The 18979-nt window shown below is 42.4% G+C and overlaps 1 protein-coding gene across 2 annotated transcripts in view; it reads right to left on the bottom strand.

Moving 5' to 3' along the window:
• The window catches only part of OSCP1 (organic solute carrier partner 1), a 39548-nt gene that overhangs the window by 3309 nt on the left and 17260 nt on the right, over positions 1–18979 (bottom strand). For both annotated transcript variants that reach the window (XM_068269058.1, XM_068269059.1), the window contains 8 exons: positions 17331–17485; positions 8513–8680; positions 6966–7046; positions 5129–5232; positions 4620–4748; positions 2667–2736; positions 1643–1782; positions 507–570 (listed from right to left, as the gene is read on the bottom strand). In XM_068269058.1, the coding sequence (XP_068125159.1) occupies positions 507–570; positions 1643–1782; positions 2667–2736; positions 4620–4748; positions 5129–5232; positions 6966–7046; positions 8513–8680; positions 17331–17485 (911 nt within the window). The remainder of the gene's footprint in view (positions 1–506; positions 571–1642; positions 1783–2666; positions 2737–4619; positions 4749–5128; positions 5233–6965; positions 7047–8512; positions 8681–17330; positions 17486–18979) is intronic.

Raw genomic sequence — 18979 nt, forward strand, 5'->3', positions numbered from 1 at the left:
CACCATGGATGCACCAGGTAAACTATATTTTTTTTCCCCTGGTTTTTTGTCCTCTAAACCTAGGTGCATCTTATGGTCAGGAACGTCTTATAGTGCAAAAAATACGTTAGTTTGAAGACTTTGGTCAATTATTATAGCTCCCCCAGATAAACTGGTGCTAAAGCCGTGTGTCTGGTGAACCCTGAATGAAAACCATACATAAGAGCACACCACCACTTCAGTAAAAAGTGTAACCTTCCATCACACATGCCCCCATGATAGCCGGACCCTGATATACTTGCCTGTTACTCGGCTCACCCTGCACCCAACTGACCGGCAGCGTACTTACACGTACGCAATTATGAGTATATTTCTGAATGGTAAAGTACACAGGTTAAAGTTACTTGTGATTTTTTATTCTATGTAGCTGTCTTTTGGTGAAAACATGAAGTTCTTGGGACTACACAAGCGGCAACCCAGTACAACAATAGCATAACTATGGAATATTCCATTAACTCCTCACTTACTTCACTGGCTTCGATGTTGATCACTTTATAGGAATGTTCTACTGGCCTTGTAAGTGCTGCTTGCCTATAGGCACAGGGAAAAAAAATAATTCAATCATGTGTCCCAATTCCATATTTTTATGGTAAAATCACACTGCCTGATAGCAGACTAACAGACTAATAATTTTATTGAAGACTCATAGTCCTATAGAGAGGAAAAGAGTAAAAGAAAGAGTTATCTCTAGGAAAACAGCAATCAACTAGCAAAACTACTACCTGAACCTTAAAATGTTCAACTGAGGAGGATCAGGCACATATGTCTGCGGAGGTCAGGCACATTTGTGTATATTATTAACCAGACTGTGAATGACCACAGAATGATCAATGAACATGTAATGTTTGTAAGTAGCTTGTCGTTTTATTTTTATTTTTTTTCTCAAGCTCAATGTACTTGTGGTACTTTACCCAACTTAAGCGAATCAGCTTAACTGAAGCATTCCTGTGGGTGTAGTTAATACTGCAACTGTGTCAAGATCAGGCACCCCCACACAAATACATGCCCTACCCATCTAATCCTTCCATCCAGCACTCCCATTGTTCTCCCCTTCACTTAAACACCACTCTTTCTACTCTATCCACCATTTAAAAAAAAAAAAAAAAAACAATCAGGACACCTCTACCACCACCCCAGACATTGACACATACATGCCCCTCCCCACACATCCTCCCATGTATAAAACCTCACTTTAGTCTAGTAGCCCACAATGTCAAACCCATAACAATGACTAGAGGACGGAGAGCATGGAACAAAGCCAAGTGGAGCGGGTAGAAGAGGATTTAGATACTTTCTGAGAAGGTTTACCCAGATCTATTTGAGTTGAGTTGTCCCATAGTTATTCTCCAAACCTTCCTCTTTTACTTCAAAAAAATTGCTCATGTGAGAAATCCAGTCACTAAATGTCAGAGACTCCTCCCCTTTCCAATTTTCCTAAATGAATGCCTTGCCACCAAGTTCACAATTTCTTTAAGAAAAGCTACATCTCTCTTTGTGGGTTTCGATATACCAAAGAGAACTGTTTCTGCTGTTAGGTTATCCTTTATCCCTATCACCTTCTTCCCAAATCTATCGTGTAACAGGAACAAAGGCTCTCACTTACTCTTCTTCTTCATCATTCGTGAATAAGTTTAGGCGGAAGGTATGATCAGTAGGTGAAGGCTTCTTCAGCTCCAGTCCACCCATAAGCTGTGCTAAGAGGTTTAACTCTTCTTTAGCGAGTGGGTTTGGGGCAACATTTTCCTGTGGAAATAACAGATAATTAAGGCCAAGTTTAGACAAAATACATATTATGGCAAATGAAGAAGGCATTCCTGGGAAAGTGGGGCAGGATGGCGTGATTGCCTTTTGCATTAAGCTTGGGAACAGCAGTAATGGGACTCTTGAAATGATACAGCAAGTAAAGTGATGGAACAATTGGCTGTATAATACTTAACAGTGATGGAACCACTTTAATGTTGTCAGCACATGAATGAATGATGAAGTGCACTTGGGTAGGCCATGAACCTCAATTATAGATGTCAACTTTGGCAAATCACATGTGGCAACGTTTTTACTGCTGGCAAGGTGCATCACTGTGGGAAGTTGTTTTTTTTACCCAAGCCATGCACTAAATGTTTCTGCTTAAAGGAATACTTAAGTGTCCTAAAAAAAAATAACTTGTACTCACCCGGGGCTCCCCTCAGCCCCCTGCAGCTGAACGGTGCCCTCGCCGTGTCTCTCCGATGCAGCTGGACTCGCCGGCGGCCACTTCCGATTTCGCCGTCACCGGCCGACAGGCTGGGAACGCGGCTGATTAGCCGCGGTCCCGGCCGCAATAGCGCCTTCTTTAATGCTATTGCGGCCGGGAACGCGGCTAATCAGCCGCGTTCCCGACCTGTCGGCCGGTGACGGCCAAACCGGAAGTGGCCGCCGGCGAGTCCAGCTGCATCGGAGAGACACGGCGAGGGCACCGTTCAGCTGCAGGGGGCTGAGGGGAGCCCCGGGTGAGTACAAGTCATTTTTTTTTAGGACACTTAAGTTTTCCTTTAAAGCAAACCTGATGCGTAAAAAAAAAAAAAATACACTTATGATATAATGAATTCTATGTGTAGTTGGATAATGGTTAACTGTACATTAAGCCTTACCTTTGTGTGGGAAGCTGAACTTTTCAATGTTCCAGACATGTGAGTCTCCACAGAACGGCTTACACTGTACCTGTTTAACATAGCTCATATTAAAGTGATTAAAAATTTGCAAGCATTTTCCACTTTGCAAACAAACAAACACAGAACATTTATACTGCGCTTTTCTTCTGGCAGACTCAAAGCGCCAGTGCTGCAGCCACTAGGATGCGCTCTATAGGCAGTAGCAATGTTAGGGAGACTTGCCCAAGGTCTCCTACTGAATAGGTGCTGGCTTACTGAACAGGCAGAGCCAAGATTTGAACCCAGGTCTCGTGTCAGAGCACAGCCCTTACACTATCCAGCCACACTTTAGATTCCTGTCTAGCATTTTCTACCTCAGTTTCACACACTCGAAGAGGATTAAACAAGGAGATAAAGTTAGAAAAGAACATCAAGTGGAGGTAGATGTAAAACAAACATCATAATTAAAATAGGAAGGTTAAAAAAGATGAAGAAAAAAAAATGACGTAGAAGGTAGAAGATGAAAATACAAATAAATAAGATGAAGATAAAAAGTAAAAAGATGAAGAAATAGATATTGAAAAGGACGTTATGAAGATAATGAAAGTAGAGGATAATAATGAAAATATTAAGAAAAGATGAGAGATTAAAAAAGAAAAGAGAAAGAATGGTAAAGAATTTGGATAAGAAACAAAATAAGATAAAAATGTGAGGAAAAAAACAAATCACAACAGAAAGAATAAAAAAAAAAAAAAAAAGATAAAGTAGAAGATGGCGATTAAGATAAAGGATAAAAAAACCCCCACAGACCGGAAAAAGGAAATGAGGATGAACACGATATAAAAAAAGCAGAATATGAAAAAAGGGGAGGAGGGGGAGATGAAAAAATATGACAAAGATGCTAACATTTGTATAGTGCTTTTCTCCTGACAGACTCAAAGCACTTGACAGCTGCAGCCACTCAGAAGGCTATCCTGGAGCATTAGTCAGTCTTGCCCAAGGACTCCTTGCTGAATAGGTAACTGTCTCCAGCAAGGACTCAAAAGTGGTCTCCTACTGTATGTCAAAGGTGGTGCGTTTAAAGAGGGTTGGAGCTGCCAATTGTAAACGCTTGTACCTACTGCTAGGTACAAGAGAAGATAGTGTCACAGTTTCCATCACATTTTAATAATAATGAAAAAAAAAATAGATACATTTATACATTACCTGCGTCCTGCCCAGTGCCTGGACTGCACTGCTTTGCAATGGCCCGATACTGCTGACTGCGAAGTCAGCGGTATTGGGTCAGTGGAAACTTGTGCATTTGTGGTCCATTTCCAAATGATGCATCAGTTGTTGCCATGGTAATGTGCCTCTACGAAAGAGGAGACAGGAAGGCGTTGGCCATGAGGAGAAAAATATTGGGGGAAACTATGAGTCATTAATTAGCCTGGATTAGTCAAGCTGAATAATTTTGCATACTGAATGTGCATAATCTCATATCAACTCATAACTATCTGCATCTCACTGATCATCCCTAAGGCTCCCTGCACACTGCATGCGATTCCGATTCTTAATCGGTTTTTACAAACGGTTCCGATTTTTAATAGTTACTGCATGCTGCGTTTTTGACTCCGTTTTTCTGTTGTTTGCATTCAGGGAAATTCGGAATTGCAAATCGGGTTCGCAATCTGAATCGCAAAATGGATTTGCAGTGTGCAGGGAGCCTAATACAAAGTTAGAATAGTACATTGCAGAATGGACTTGGGTATGGGGCTCTACTTCATGGGCAATTTATTGACTACTATGAGAATCACTTCCCACAAAACTGCAGCTGGCCAGTCTTTGTAACAGGTTGTTCTCAAGATATATTATGGAATAGTAAGGGTTTTCTGTGAGGAAAAAAAAAAAAAAAAAAAAACCTCAAAAGATCAGAGTTTACTCACTTCTCCCACCACTGACAAAATAACTTACATATTAGTCCCCAGCTTCAGCACTCTGTCGCCAAAGAGATCATAAGAGCCTTCACGCAGAGGACTGACGTAAGTTCCAACATTGTCAAATTCCACCCTCTTGACCTCTTCACCTTTATGGTTATAGATCCTACAATGAGAGCAAACTCTTAAATATATTATTATTACTAGCTTCGTGGGCAAGCATACACACAGCGGCCGGCTTGGAAATAAGCTAACATTTTATACATTTATACATCCAAATACACATAGTGCACAGCTATTGCAATAAGATGAGTGAAGTGCATAGCTATTGCAATAAGATGAGTGAGCTGCATAGCTATTGCAAGAAGATTAGTGAGTTGCATGGCTATTGCAATAACATGAGTGAAGTGCATAGCTATTGCAATAACATGAGTGAAGTGCATAGCTATTGCAATAACATGAGTGAGGTACATAGCTATTGCAATAAGATAGGCGAATTTTCTTCAAATAATCATAATTCTAGCAATTCGAATAACTGTTACTCACCTAATAAGACCTGGTACTTCAGTTCCCCAAGGAACAGGGCCAGTTGTTGGAAGCACAAAACGTCCATTAGAGTTTTGAACTTTATCTTTTAAGAAAATAGAAACCTGTAATAAAAAAGAAACACAAGAAACACAAAGACTTGCATTATTGTTGAATAGACAAAAATACTCAAATGAGACAGAGGATTACCTTCCTCGCTGTCCTCCTGAGTGGCTCCGTTCTTCTGCAATCAACCCTGATAATAGGGCTTCAGTCGCTCCAGTCAGGCTGCTCTGCACATTCATGGCCCGGCCACAACACAAACGTGCTTCCATTGCCAGGAGCGTTCTGCGCCTGTGTTGGTACTACTGTACAGGCACAGAGCACTCCCGGCGACAGGAGCACGATGTAGGCACGTGCGTGGCAGGGTAGGCGCAGAGCAGCCCAACTACCACGACTGGAGCCCTATTACCAGGGGCAATTGCAGAAGAACGGAGCCACCCGGGAGGACGGCGAGGGAGGCAACGGAGTACATGGGGCAGCAGGAAGCCCCAGGTAAGTATAAATTATTTTATGTGTTTTGGCTCAGGTTCACTTCAAGATGTGAAATCCCAGAATATGACCTTAATCCTGGGCAGTCCCACAGAAGTGAAGATGACTGAAGTGGATCTAAACTCAGAACTTCCTCTCTGCTTTTAAAGATAAGCCACTGCATGATAACCTTTAGGCCCCGTTCACACCTATAAATCGCAAAACTCCGGCGATTACCGCCGGCGTTTTGCAGGAGTTATTTTACCGCAATAAATGCGGAAAAAAATCACTGGACACTGCGGCGGTTTTGAAACGATCGCAATTAGTGTGCTTTGCACGCTAATCGTGAAACGCAAATTGCCGCCAAACCGCTGCATGCAGCGCATTTGCGTTTATCGCTAACCGCAAATGCGGCAGTGAGAACACTGCCACTTGCTACAATGTGTAGCGGTTGCGGTTTGCCATGAGCGGGAATCGCGCGATTCCCGCTAAGGTGTGAATAGTCCCTTACAAAAAAAATCATTACAATTCATGAAAATCCTAAAAAACACTAAAGAGTTAACTTCCTGCACATTCCTGGGAGCAAAGAAAGAGTTAAGCCTCTGTGTTTACTTATCACAGAGCAGCAGTACAGCTCACAGCCCTGATTCACACAGAACATGCAGCAGTTCATTTCTTAGCAACTATGAAGATTTAATTGAATGCTGTGCAAGAGTTTAGTTCTGCTTTAATGAGTATTGTCATTCAAAGTTTTTGAAAAAACAAACACTGTCTGCAAGATCAGCTATTTGATTTTCACACCTGTAATTACCGTATTTCTCAGACTATAAGACACACCTAGGTTTAGAGGACAAAAACCAGGTGGTGAAAAAAAAAAATCTACTAAACCTGGTGCATCCATGGTGAAGGGGCATCTTGTGGATAATGCCCCCTTTCTACCTCATGCCCTCATTGTACCTCTTGTGTCTCCCTGTGTCCTCCTGTGTTCCCCTCCTGTCCTCCTCTATGCCCCTTTGTGTCATCCTGTCTCCTCAGTTTGTCCCTGTGTCCTCCTCGGCATGGGCACAGTACAGGGAGTACCTGACATTGCGGCGGGTTGGAGGTTCGTATTGGCAGGCATTCACAAGTCAGGAACTCCCTGCATTTGGACTATAAGATGCAGTGACTTTTTACCCCACTTTTAGGGGAGAAAAAGGGAGTCTTCTAGTCCAAACATACAGTAATCTACATCAAGCATCATAGTTTAGGTATTATTAAAACTACTTAAAAGCTGAAATGACAGTAAAAACATGATCATTTAAAGTAGATTTGTTAAATACAAACTTACCCTAATATGCATGTCCTGGAAGAAGATGAGCAAAGTCTGCCTTATCAGCTGAAACTCACCAGCAGGCAGACAGTTATACAACTATGAGGGAAATAAACACAAATACATATGAATACTCTGCAGAAAAATCATAAATATAGAATTAATAACATACCATCCACAGTAAGTACCGTAATGCTCCAAAATCTGGAAACTTCCAAGTGAGGTAAACATATATACTGTAGTAAATGTATTCTTGCTTGCCATGTTAAAGGGGCATATAGATTAAGAAACACAGTAGAATAGTACAACAGTGGGATACACACATGAAATGGTGTGTCGATTGGGTAGTCTTCTCCCCTTATGCAAGACATCTGTAAAGAACTCTAACCAAGAGACCAGTGGTAAGACTTCATACCAGGCAGCCTTACCTCACTGCCAGAGCTCTAAAATATATCTCTAAAGTACTCCGGAACCCAGTAAAAAAGTCTTGACCTCTAACACATAAGGCCACCCTTTAGACTCTGTACTGATACATGACACAGCTGGATGGGAAATAGCTAGGCAGTAGAATACATAGCTGGACTCTCCTGCACTGGAGTCAAAACAATAACAGGGACCATCTAGGGCTTAGTGAAGTGTCATTTCAGAGCATTGAAGGGGTGGTAAGGCTTCTTGGCATACAGCTTTACAACTAGTGCATCTATATATGGAACAATTTAAGCTCAGAGTAAACAGGATCAATTTGAACAATAGTCTCAGTGTGTCAAACAGTAGAATAATCACTTGAACTCTTGGTTACCACAGTGCAGCAGAGAAGAGACACAGACAAGTATTGAGGAGTCAATGCAAAAAAAGGCGCAAATTAAAAAAAATAAAAATTAAAAATCGGCGCCAAATAACATTAGTAAATTGTAAGTAATTTTACCTATATTCAACAATCACCTTCTGTTCCCTCTCACATAAATCTTCCCCTATCTATGCCTAACACTGACCCCCACCTACTCCTAATACTATACACCCCCCACAGACGCCTAACACTAACCAGCTCCCACTCATCAATTTACACCGGAGTTCAGCTAAAGTGTAGCCAAATGTCGGTGAACTATTGCCCGCAGCGTGCCCTCGGCCATTCCTACAGAGTTCTGCTACAAAGTAACAGAACTTTACCACCACTATTTTACACTGGAGTTCAGCCACACTGTAGCGCTACTCCAGTGAACTAATTCTCCCAGCATGCCTGCTGCAGAGTTCCGCTACGTAGTAGCGAAACTCTACCGCTGCTATTTCATGCTGATGGACGATATTTTTACCTCATGGCCCCATGCCTAATTTCCAGGATTTCCCTAATTTGATGTAGGTGCCAATGGTGGCACCCAAATTTCGCTAAAGCCACTTGCATTACAAGTTGTCCATTTCATGTACTGAGAGTGTTACAATACTCCATACATGCCAGTTTCATACTAGGCACTCTCTCTTCTAACGTAAAGTTTCAGTTACGTAGCCAGTACGTTCATTAATGGGGTTGGTTCTTTTCTGCTTTCAAAAGTGAATATGCATTATCTTACTTCAATCAGCTGACGAAAAGTTTCATCCACTTGATTCAGAATGCTTGGAGAATCCCGAATAAAGTCTTTGATAGCATCCATGTGGTTAAAAGTTACTAATAAGATGTCCTTGGGACGAGGACACAACAACACTTGATACTTGAAGGCCATAGTCATCAAGTCATACAGCTAAAATAAAACAAAACATCAGATGTAATTGAAATATAAAGTATAACTAAGCACGTTTCAATTCTACATAGCATCATTTAACACATACATCAAACACTAAAACATTTCCTGTTACTGGTATGTAAACTGTGGTTACAGAAATGCCTAGTTCATTCACTGTTCTACTTTTGATGATGTACTGTATCTATCTTCAGGGATATATTACCGGTATACACACTGGAATAGTATAGTCTCTGCTGTGACCAGAGCAGTCTTCCTTGCAGCCCAAAATTGCATTGGGCAAATGTAACGATCGGTGTCAGCACACAGAGAGAATCTGATTATTGGTGATCTGCAGTATCACCAAGAATGCAGATATATACCTGATTATGGATGATCTGCAGAATCACCAATAATACAGATATAGTACTAACCTCTGGACACCTGTATGTAATCGTGAGTGTTTGGTGTAACAGTATGACTTTGAGTAACGCACCTGCTGAGCAGGTGATTTTAGGCAGTATGGGCAATACTGCTCTTAGAGAGTACAGAAACCTCCCAGCAGCCTGAGACTCTCCAAGGGGTGGAGTCAGGCTGAAGGTAGGAGGGACCAGAGAGTGAGTGACACCTGAAGGTGGATGTCACTGACAGATCTGGAGACCATCTCTTAAGGGGAGAGATCGCTCTCGAGGTCGGGCAAGCCAGGTCGGCAACACACGGACAGACAAATTACAAAGACAGAAAGCTGATTCGGTATCCAAGACAGGCAGGGGTTGGCAACGGAATATCAGATATGCATAGTACCGAATCAGAGAGCAGAGGAATAGTCAGGAAAGCAATAGGTCATAACAAATTTTAAACAATGCCTAGTCTTGGGTGTGAGGTCTGTGGTCTCTACACCCTGGAGCTAGTCTGAAGTATAACAGAATAATAACACAAGTTCCCTAGTCTTGGGTGTGAGGTCCGTGGTCTCTACACCCTGGAACTAGTCTGAAGTATAACAGAATGATAACAATATAAGTAATCTGGCTCAGTGTGAATTCCCAGGTCCTCCTGGTTCAAACACACTGTTGGATCTGACTAAGGTCTGAGTACTTCCACGTAGTGTTCGCAACGGCAGACAACTTGTGAGTGGTCAGCAGTAACTATATATAGAGCAGCGCTCTCTGGCACCACCCCTAAGTGATGAACCAATGGTTACCAGCTCTGAGGTCAGCTGATCCCTCCTTGGCCATCATAAAAGTTCTGCCTCTCAGCGCGCGCGCGCGTATTTCTGAACCTATGTGCACTAACAGACTCAGCCACACCAGATGCACGCTGCTGCGTGCAACCCGCCACGCTGGATGCGGAACCAGCCGCCTTGCTGTCCATACATGCAGCGGCTTTTCCGCGTTCTTTCAGATTATCAGACGCACACTTCCGCGTGCAAACCGTTGCGCCGGACGCGGAATCAGCCGCCTTGCTATCAGCACACGCAGCGGCTTTTCCGCGTTCTTTCACAGCAACAAAGTCGAGCCCAACTAGGAAACCTCTGAACAACATACCTACGTGAAGACTGTATAATTGCAAAAACAAATCCATAATACATTTGAGCTATGCAGGACTTTGTCATTGCTCTTGCAGGAAATACAAAAGATGCAATACTTCTTTTTTCCACTAAGGCTTGGTTCACACATCAAAAGGTGTCCAGTCCTGTCCGTTTTTGACAGTTGGCATCAGCTTTATAAGTGTTTCTATGGGTGTGTTCAAACATAAAAAGGTGTACATTTCCGGTCCAGTCAAGTAAAACTGATAGAAAACTGACAGGATCGGACAGTACTGGACCGGAAATGTGTAGATTTATGTGTGAACCAGGCCTAAATGTTTCCATGCTGCAACTGTATTTCAGTCACATACATTAATTATAGCTGCATAAAGTCATATTCAATATACTTAAAACTAATAGTAATAAAAAAAAAATGAAAATGAACTAGATACTTACCTAAGGAGAGAGAAGGCTCTGGGTCCTATAGAGCTTTCCCGCTCCTCTCACAATGCCCTTGTTGCAGCTCTGGCTCCCCCATTTGAATCCCCTGCCGGAGGAGGCTTCAGAAGACTTAAGAAGCCGAGTGTTCCCGAAGACGGGCGGCTCTGTACTGTGCCTGCATGAGCGTGGGAGCGAGCATGCTCGGGCAGGCACAGTAAGAGTTGCTTGCCTTCGGGAGCACTCGGGCTCCCGAAGCCTCTTTCGGCGGCAGAGGGAGCAGTAATTGACCAGTTTGGTTGAATACTGCTACCAGGGGAGCCAGCACTGGAACGGGGACCGAGAGAGTAGCCAGAAGGCTCTATAGAACCCAGAGCCTTCCCTCTCCTTAAAGAGACACTATCGATTAATGTGTTTTGTAAGCCGAGTTTGAGAGAAGTGAATTGCTGGTAAATAATGATGTATACATTTCATTTGCTTATCTCTTTTGCTTACTATAACAAATTCCTTTCTGAACTGACAGCAGTCTGCTCATTTCTGATGGGAGAGTGAACAATGAGGGGAGGGGGGGGTGGTTCCCTCATAGTGTATCAGTTAACTGTGTGTAACTCCGTGTGAGGGAAAGCTCTCAGAAGCTGCACATTTCTGAGCTGTCTGCAAGAGAGCAAAGGAAATGTAACTTGTTTTAAACATGTAACTGTGATACCACAGCTTTTCATACTTTTTTTGCTTTCAGGGAAGAATACTCTGTAGTCTGATATGCAAAAAACAACACCGGCTGTGCATTGAAACAGACACCCCTTTGCGAATGATTTGTCCCAATAGAGCTAAATCCTACACACAATGAATTAAAGCTTTTGCCTCTGATATTTAACATGAAAAGTAGGAAATGTTTACACAGCTACTTAGACATCATTTGTACGTTGTCATTTTAGAACACTTGGGTATTGATAGTATTCCTTTAAGTATCTGCTTTATTTTTTTTAAGCGGTTCCCATTTACTTTAAGACAAACATTTGGGATAGAAAGGAACCAATTAAAGAGGTCAATGATTTTTAAAGAATCATTATCTTGTGATCATGGAGATATCAGTTATTTGCCAGGTTGAGTGTACATGTATGTGTTAAATTAAGGGCCAACATGCCACAGTTAAGCCACATGGTTGGCAGTACTCCATTATATTCAGTTGCTGTGCAATTAAATCAAATGGTGGCAATCATAACAAGTATGTCAGTGGTGGAGACAAGGACTGGTTCCTGCATGTAATATCTCAGGAATTAGGCCTTGTTCACATCTAAAATCAAAAATCGGTGACGCCAGCCTTTTGCAATTTATTGCGCAATTTTTTTATCGCCTCACAGCGCTTACCTCCGCAGTACAATTTTTTTTATAAAGCGCTTTTCTAAGCACTTTTGCAGAGCGATTCTGTTGCACCCTCTTTCACTCGCAAATGAATAGATACAATGTATTTATTAGTGAAAGCGCTGAGGAAATCGCTATACAAAGCGTTTTTTCAAGCGTTTTGCTATTTCCCTATACCTTCCATTGAGGCAAAGCACCCCGAAAATGGTACAGGCAGTGCTTTGGTGAGCGGATCATAATCGAACCACTCAGATGTGAACACTCTCATAGGGAATCATCGCACAAGCGCTTTTAGGATGATTTTCAAAATCGCAGCTGCTTAAGAAAATCCCGAAAACGCCCTTAGCGTGAACAAGCCCTTACTGTCACCCATCAAGGCCGGTTCAAGTAACAATTGGCCCCTAGGGAAAAATTAGCCTGTGGGCCCCCCAAAAGACGTCATTAGAGGCCCTTTGTTACAGCCAAATCTCCCTCCTGGGCCCCTGAGCTGGCTACTGACCCTCCCCCAATCACCTCCCAACTTAACAGACTCTGCAGAGTCCCTGGGGAGCAACAGCTAAGATGGTGGCGGGACACCTTGGGGGCCCCTACAGGCTCCGGGGGCCTGCGGCAATTGCCCATTTTTTCCTATGGTAGCTCCGGCCCTTATTCAGACCTACATGCATGGGTCAAGTGCAATATCTCCATCTGTGGAGAACACATGAAGTTGCTTGCAATCACCAGGTTGAGCCACAGGAGCTCACAGTTGAGAAGTGTAAATGCACTGCTCCTGCTTCCCATATACAAGGTTGTGGGTTCGACTCCTGGACCTAACCTACAGACAGATAACAAGTAGTGGACCCGTCAACTGCCTGTGCGTCACACCCCAAAAGTTAAAGTGAACCTCCGGACTAAAAATCTACTCAGCAGAACTGAAAAGGCTTGGTGTTTGTTTAACAGTTTCACAGCATCAGAACGTTGTTTTTCTTACCAAAGCATCATTTTTAGCTAAACTCCACCCATCAAAGAAAAAAGGCCCGGGCTTTTTTCCCTGATGCTGTGCAGAGCATGGTGGGATTTCCTCTGTTGTTATTCACGTTGCCTAGCAACTGGGAGAGGTGCTCAGGACACAGGACAGTTGGAACTGTGTCTCATGCTCCCTGTCACCTCCTTTCAACCAAAAAGATGGCTGCCATCATGAAATCAAACATTTGCCTGTTCTTTTAAAAAACAGTGTGGGTAAGAGATTATATTACCTATCTATTTTAATTAACATAACTAATGTAACTTAATGACAGTATGTTTGTTTAGGCTGGAGTTCCTCTTTAACAGTCCAATCCCTCTCTAAGACTAAATGGTCCTACTCAAGATCTTGTATATACCGGCTGGAGGAGAGTGGCAGTCAACCGCCTGCCAATTCTTCCTATAAATTACAGTCTCTGCTGAAGTGGAGCAATATGTGCTTCAATCACATCACCTGGCCAGACTGACACCACACTGGAGATTCACTGCTGGACCTGCTGAACACTGACTGTCACATGGAGCCAGGCTGCAGGATGAGCAGTACCTTAAAGGTGAGTACTGGGTTTTTATTTAAAGGGAACCTTAACTGAGCGGGTTATGGATGTTTCCTTTTAAACAAAACCAGTTGCCTGGCAGTCCTGGTGATCTCTTCCCTGCAGTAGTGGTTGAGTCACAGACCTGAAACAAGCATGCAGCTAATCCAGTCTGACTTCAGTCAGAGCACCCGAACTGCATGCTTGTTAAGGGTTAAAAGGTATTAGAGACACAGAGTCAGCAGGAGAGTCAGGCAATTGGTATTATTTTAAAAGGAAAAATCCATATCCTTCTCAGTTTAGGTTCCCTTTAAAAGGTACCCACTGAGTACTGACACCAGGATTTTGGAGGTAGCAATCTTCTTAAAAAGGATTTAGGAGTAAACTCTGTCCAAAAAGTATTTAGTGATAAAGGCCTCACTTCACTAAGATCATGCTGGAGATAATAAAGGCAAGAGAAAACTAATGCTGGGTACACACGTTACGTTTTTTCGCGCGATAGATGGATGGATCAGATAGATAAAATCCATCATGTCCGATATTGCTCCCGATCGTTTCCGCGCTTGATTTCTCATATCGGTGAATGAAAAAAGATAAGAAAAACGAATATAGATAAGAGAATCGAGTGCGAAACCGAGTGTGAAAAAACGATCGGGTGGCTAAATCACACTAAAAAAACGTAACGTGTGTACCCAGCATTACAACCACACATCGATCTTGCCTAATTAAGGTGTAGGGAGAAGTTTTCAGTGAGAGAGTGATCTTATCTCTTCATTCCTTAAGTTACGTCCTCTGCAGTTAAGTTACCTCCTCTGTAGTTATTTTCACACGCAGTTAATTAAACGCCTGTCTTTAACTTTAGAATTCTGGAGTATTTTAAGGATTGAAGAGTTAACTTTAGAGATCTCACCTTAACTTAAAAGCAGAAGAGTTAACTTTAGGTTTGCCTAAGGTAAAATGTTTCCTGAATACTACATGCCTTATCACCATGGTGATAACTCTAGAAACGTTATTAACCACTTGAGGACCCACCCTTTACCCCCCCCAGCGCTGTTTTAGCTGATCTGTGCTGGGTGGGCTGTGCAGCCCCCAGCACAGATCAGGGTGCAGGCAGAGCGACCAGATCGCCCCCCTTTTTTCCCCACTAGGGGGATGATGTGCTGGGGGGGGTCTGATCGCTCCTGCCTGCCTGGGTGTTGCGGGGGGGGGCACCTCAAAGCCCCCCTCCGCGGTGAAATTCCCCCCCTCCCTCCCTTCCCCGGAGATCCGAGGCTGCACAGGAACGGATCTGTCCTGTGCAGCCTCTAACAGGCTCCTGTCTGTCATGTGACAGCGATCCCCGGCCGCTGATTGGCCGGGGATCGCTGATCTGGTACAACGCTGCTACTGTTAGCAGCGTTGTACGAATGTAAACAAAGCGGATTATTTCCGCTTGTGTTTACATTTAGCCTGCGAGCCGCGATCGGCGGCCCGCAGGCTATTCACGGAGCCCCCCACCGTGAATTGACAGGAAGCAGCCGCTCGCGTGAGCGGCTGCTTCCTGATTAATTAGCCTGCAGCCGGCGATGCAGAACTGCGTCTGTTCCTGCAGCTGCCACTTTGCCGACGCGCGGTATGAGTGCGCGGTCGGCAAGTGGTTAAAGACAGGAGATAAGCTTAGTGAAGTGAGGCCAAACTCTGCCTAATTATTATTTGAATAGGATCTCTGCCCAAACGTGATTTTGGGTGCGTTTGCTGCCTAAATATTATTAGTAATGAAATCTGGTGATTTTCTGTTGAGCCATAAACTCTGCCCTTTTATGTTGATTGGTGCACACATCGCTGAATTGTTTGTTTTAGGGGAATACGCTTCTTACTTGTTGTGTGGAAGACCTGCCTGCGTAAATATAATCTAAGACCTAGTTTTGTGTAAAATGTCTATTTTGTTATGTCTCATGTGGCTGTTTGTATGGTAATCAGGGCCTTATTTTTTATTTAAGGGGGGAGAGGAGGCTTCCCCAAAAGTTTTGCTGGGGAGGCTCACTATATTTACACCACTTCTAGGTTCATGTACATTGAGAGCCACCCATAACCCATCATGACCATGCTGAACGTTAAGCCTAACACACTTCAAAGGGCATATTTCCTGGTGCCCAGGATCTTCCAACATCCTTGCAAAACCCCTACCTCTATTCCAGTACGCTACAGAGTTATAAAGTGCATTAGTAAACAACAGCAGAAGAGCTGTTTATTGTGGAGCATGCTTAGCTGGGTTGCTATGGCTAAGCAGCTGCAGATTAGGCTAAGATCACCATGTGCAATACCACTGTCAGCTGGAATGATATAATGCACACCACTATTGGACTGTACAGCAGTGGAAACAAGTTAACCAGAGTGATAAATCACACTTTACCATCTGGCGGTATGACAGTCAAATCTGTGTTTGTCACATGCCAAGGAACACTGCCTGCCTGAATGCACACTGCCAACTGTAAACGTGAAAGTTATTGTTCTTTTTAAAAAAAAATAATAATAAAGGAATATACCTACACCAGGCTACAGAATTGTTTGTGTATGTTAAAGTTATTAAAAATTATTTGAATCTAGCTAATGGTGCCTATACATGGTACAATATATCCAGTATTTTTCAATTAAAATCCAATCAAACATGTTGGGAAAAAAAACAAAAAAAACAAAAACTTTATATTCGATTATCTAATCCCCCCAAAAAATAAAACATTGTACCATGTATGGGCACCACAAGAATTTCCAAAACTGGAAGAACACTTCAGTACAGATTCCATACATGCATTGAAGTATAGATTGTGATGATAAGGCTTTTTCAACCAGGGTTCCCTGAGTACTCTGCAGGGGTTCCTTGGCATTTTCCCTAATCGTGGGTGGAGTACATTATAATAGGGGGTACTGTAAAAAGAAGCACTAAATTGGGGGTCAGAATAATAATGGGCACATTTATAAAAAGCACTAGAATAAGGAGACATAACTAAGGACAGTGTAATAGCAGCAATGAAATAAACAGCCTCACCTACTTTTAAAGACCATGCCCTCTGCAAAATAAATGCAGGGGTTCCTAGAGATCAAAAAGTTATTTGCAGGGTTCCTCCAGGGTAAAAAGGTCGAGAAAGGCTGGTGTAGATATTCACCATGAGATCCTATTATTTAAACTCTGTTTTACAACTGGTCCAGCGATTGACTCTAGGGATTTGAAAGTTGGTGAACCTCAGGTCAAAAATCAAATACTTACCCAAAGAGAGGACTCCTCCAGAGGCTTCCCATGCCACACTCCCGGGACCCTACTTACTTCCACCCACTTCTCAGGACCTTACTGCACATCGTGACCACATTCCTCTTCCTCTAATACCTTCCTCATTCCTCGAATTGCCATGATCATGGCGATTAGCAGGGGTTGGCCAGGAATGTTACAAATGCGGCCTGCGGTCCACACAAAGTTTGCCCAGGCCTGATCTAGAACATTTAATTATCAGCATTTCTTACACATACATTATATATTATATAGCGCGAACCCTACTGGCACCTGTACAGTGTGGCCGTGCTTGCACAAAGAGGAGAGCTCAGCAGCAAAGAAGAAGAGAGATCCGGACAAAAGTGAAGGGGTAAAGGAGAATTGGGGAAGCCTCAAGAACTCAACATGATAGAGGGACTAACTGATATACCGTAATTAAAACACCAAGGTTTTTTTTTGTTTTTTACAAATTGTCCACTATGCACCATACCCTTTGATGCTCCTTAAACTCTGCATGACTTCAACAAATATTTGAAACACTTCTGTAGAACATGACTAGTAAAATACCTTGTCCATACTGGCTTGGTTGAGTCTCATGATAGAAGCATGGGCCAAACGATCAAACACAGTTCGGAGAGCCTTTTTGGAGTACAGTTCTTGTGGTTTAAATAGTTCTTCCATGAACTTCTTGTTAAACATAGTAGTGATAATATCATTCATAACTGTAAGACAAAGTGTGTTCAGCCATAAGAAATGATTAAATCATTGATTTTATATACGTGACATTACATTATTGTTATGATGTTCTTTTTTTCAATGCATTATCTTTGTAAGATTGAAAATGTTGGCTGTTAAAGCTTTTCTACGTTGATGCACAATAAAATAGAATTTGAAACAAAGAAAGGTTTAAACAAAAAAAAAAAAAAGTGAATATACCATTCCAAATGAACGCAGAACACTGGATTCTGAGCAGATTGAACTGGACCTGCAATGCTGGGAAATAGAATATGCTATACAGGCAAGCAATACTTTTTTCCCCGTTTCTGAAGGTTTTAGGATATTTTGGAAGAACAGTTAGGCTTTGCCTCTAGTAATGGTTAAACCCCAACTTAAGTTGGGGATTCTTTTAGCTTTAGATAGACTGTAAAATAATTAGAATTATTTTGCTTTTGCTGTGTTCCCAAAGGAGAAATATCTCTCTGCTTCCTGTTCTGGGGTCCTCCTTTAAGCCATATTCCCCAAACAGTATCAATCAAGTCTGAAGCCATATAATTAAGCCCATCAATGATATATTGTTTGTGTCTATGGTGTTCGTTTTATTGAATTAACACTGCAATAAGTTACTCTTACCGTGCTCTCTTGGTGCCTACCAATGGCATGGGGGCATCAAACAGTAGACTCAGCCTACCAATTTTACTCTTATTGTGTTGCCTTACCAATTGCACAAAGGCATCAAAGAGTATACCCAGCCCAAAATACACTTAAAACAGACCTGAACTCTTCTACAGAAAGCCCCCAAAACAGTAAGATTCCCTATATTCTGCAATGGGCACCCACTCGATATCTCCCAGATTAGAAATTGGCTAGGGAGTAGCTATTGTTTGGCTTTATTGCACCACGCGATTTTGATTTCACTATAATGTATATCTCCGATCGAGTTTTGATCAAAAGCAATCAAGTGAGGGACTCGTTTTTGATTAACTTTTTCAATATTATGAATAACCAGTCTTTTAGAAATAGTTACTTACTGTTTGCAAATCTTAAGATTGCAATACTAGTAAGCTTAGTTACCTCTCCTTGTTGGCTCCTTGTCAAAATTATCTCTCTGTGAGCTTCAATCGATACTCCATTGAGGTACAGGACTAAAGGTTTGACAATCATGACCTTGCCACCTACCACTTTTGACCATGGTCTGATTTCTGCATTTGAGCAGAGGCCGCAGGAAGGCATCAGAAGAGTTATGCCTACAATTTAACTTGGGCAGCAAGAGTACCCACTGAGAGGTCAGAGGGATTACTTCATTGAACTGCTATCATGAAGAAGCTCTCTCAATATTTTTGTTTTCACTTTTTGTACACTTTAAGCCTTCATAAGAAGAACCAAGTGATGTGCCCAACTCCCTTACCTTCCTTCTTCATAGATTTTTGCCTTTAACTTACCTACAGCAAATAGATTTAGGCCAGCATACTGTCGTCACAATGCAGTTTTATTGCATC

This window comes from Hyperolius riggenbachi, chromosome 2, assembly GCF_040937935.1.
Source record: "Hyperolius riggenbachi isolate aHypRig1 chromosome 2, aHypRig1.pri, whole genome shotgun sequence".
Classification (NCBI taxonomy): Eukaryota; Metazoa; Chordata; class Amphibia; order Anura; family Hyperoliidae; genus Hyperolius; species Hyperolius riggenbachi.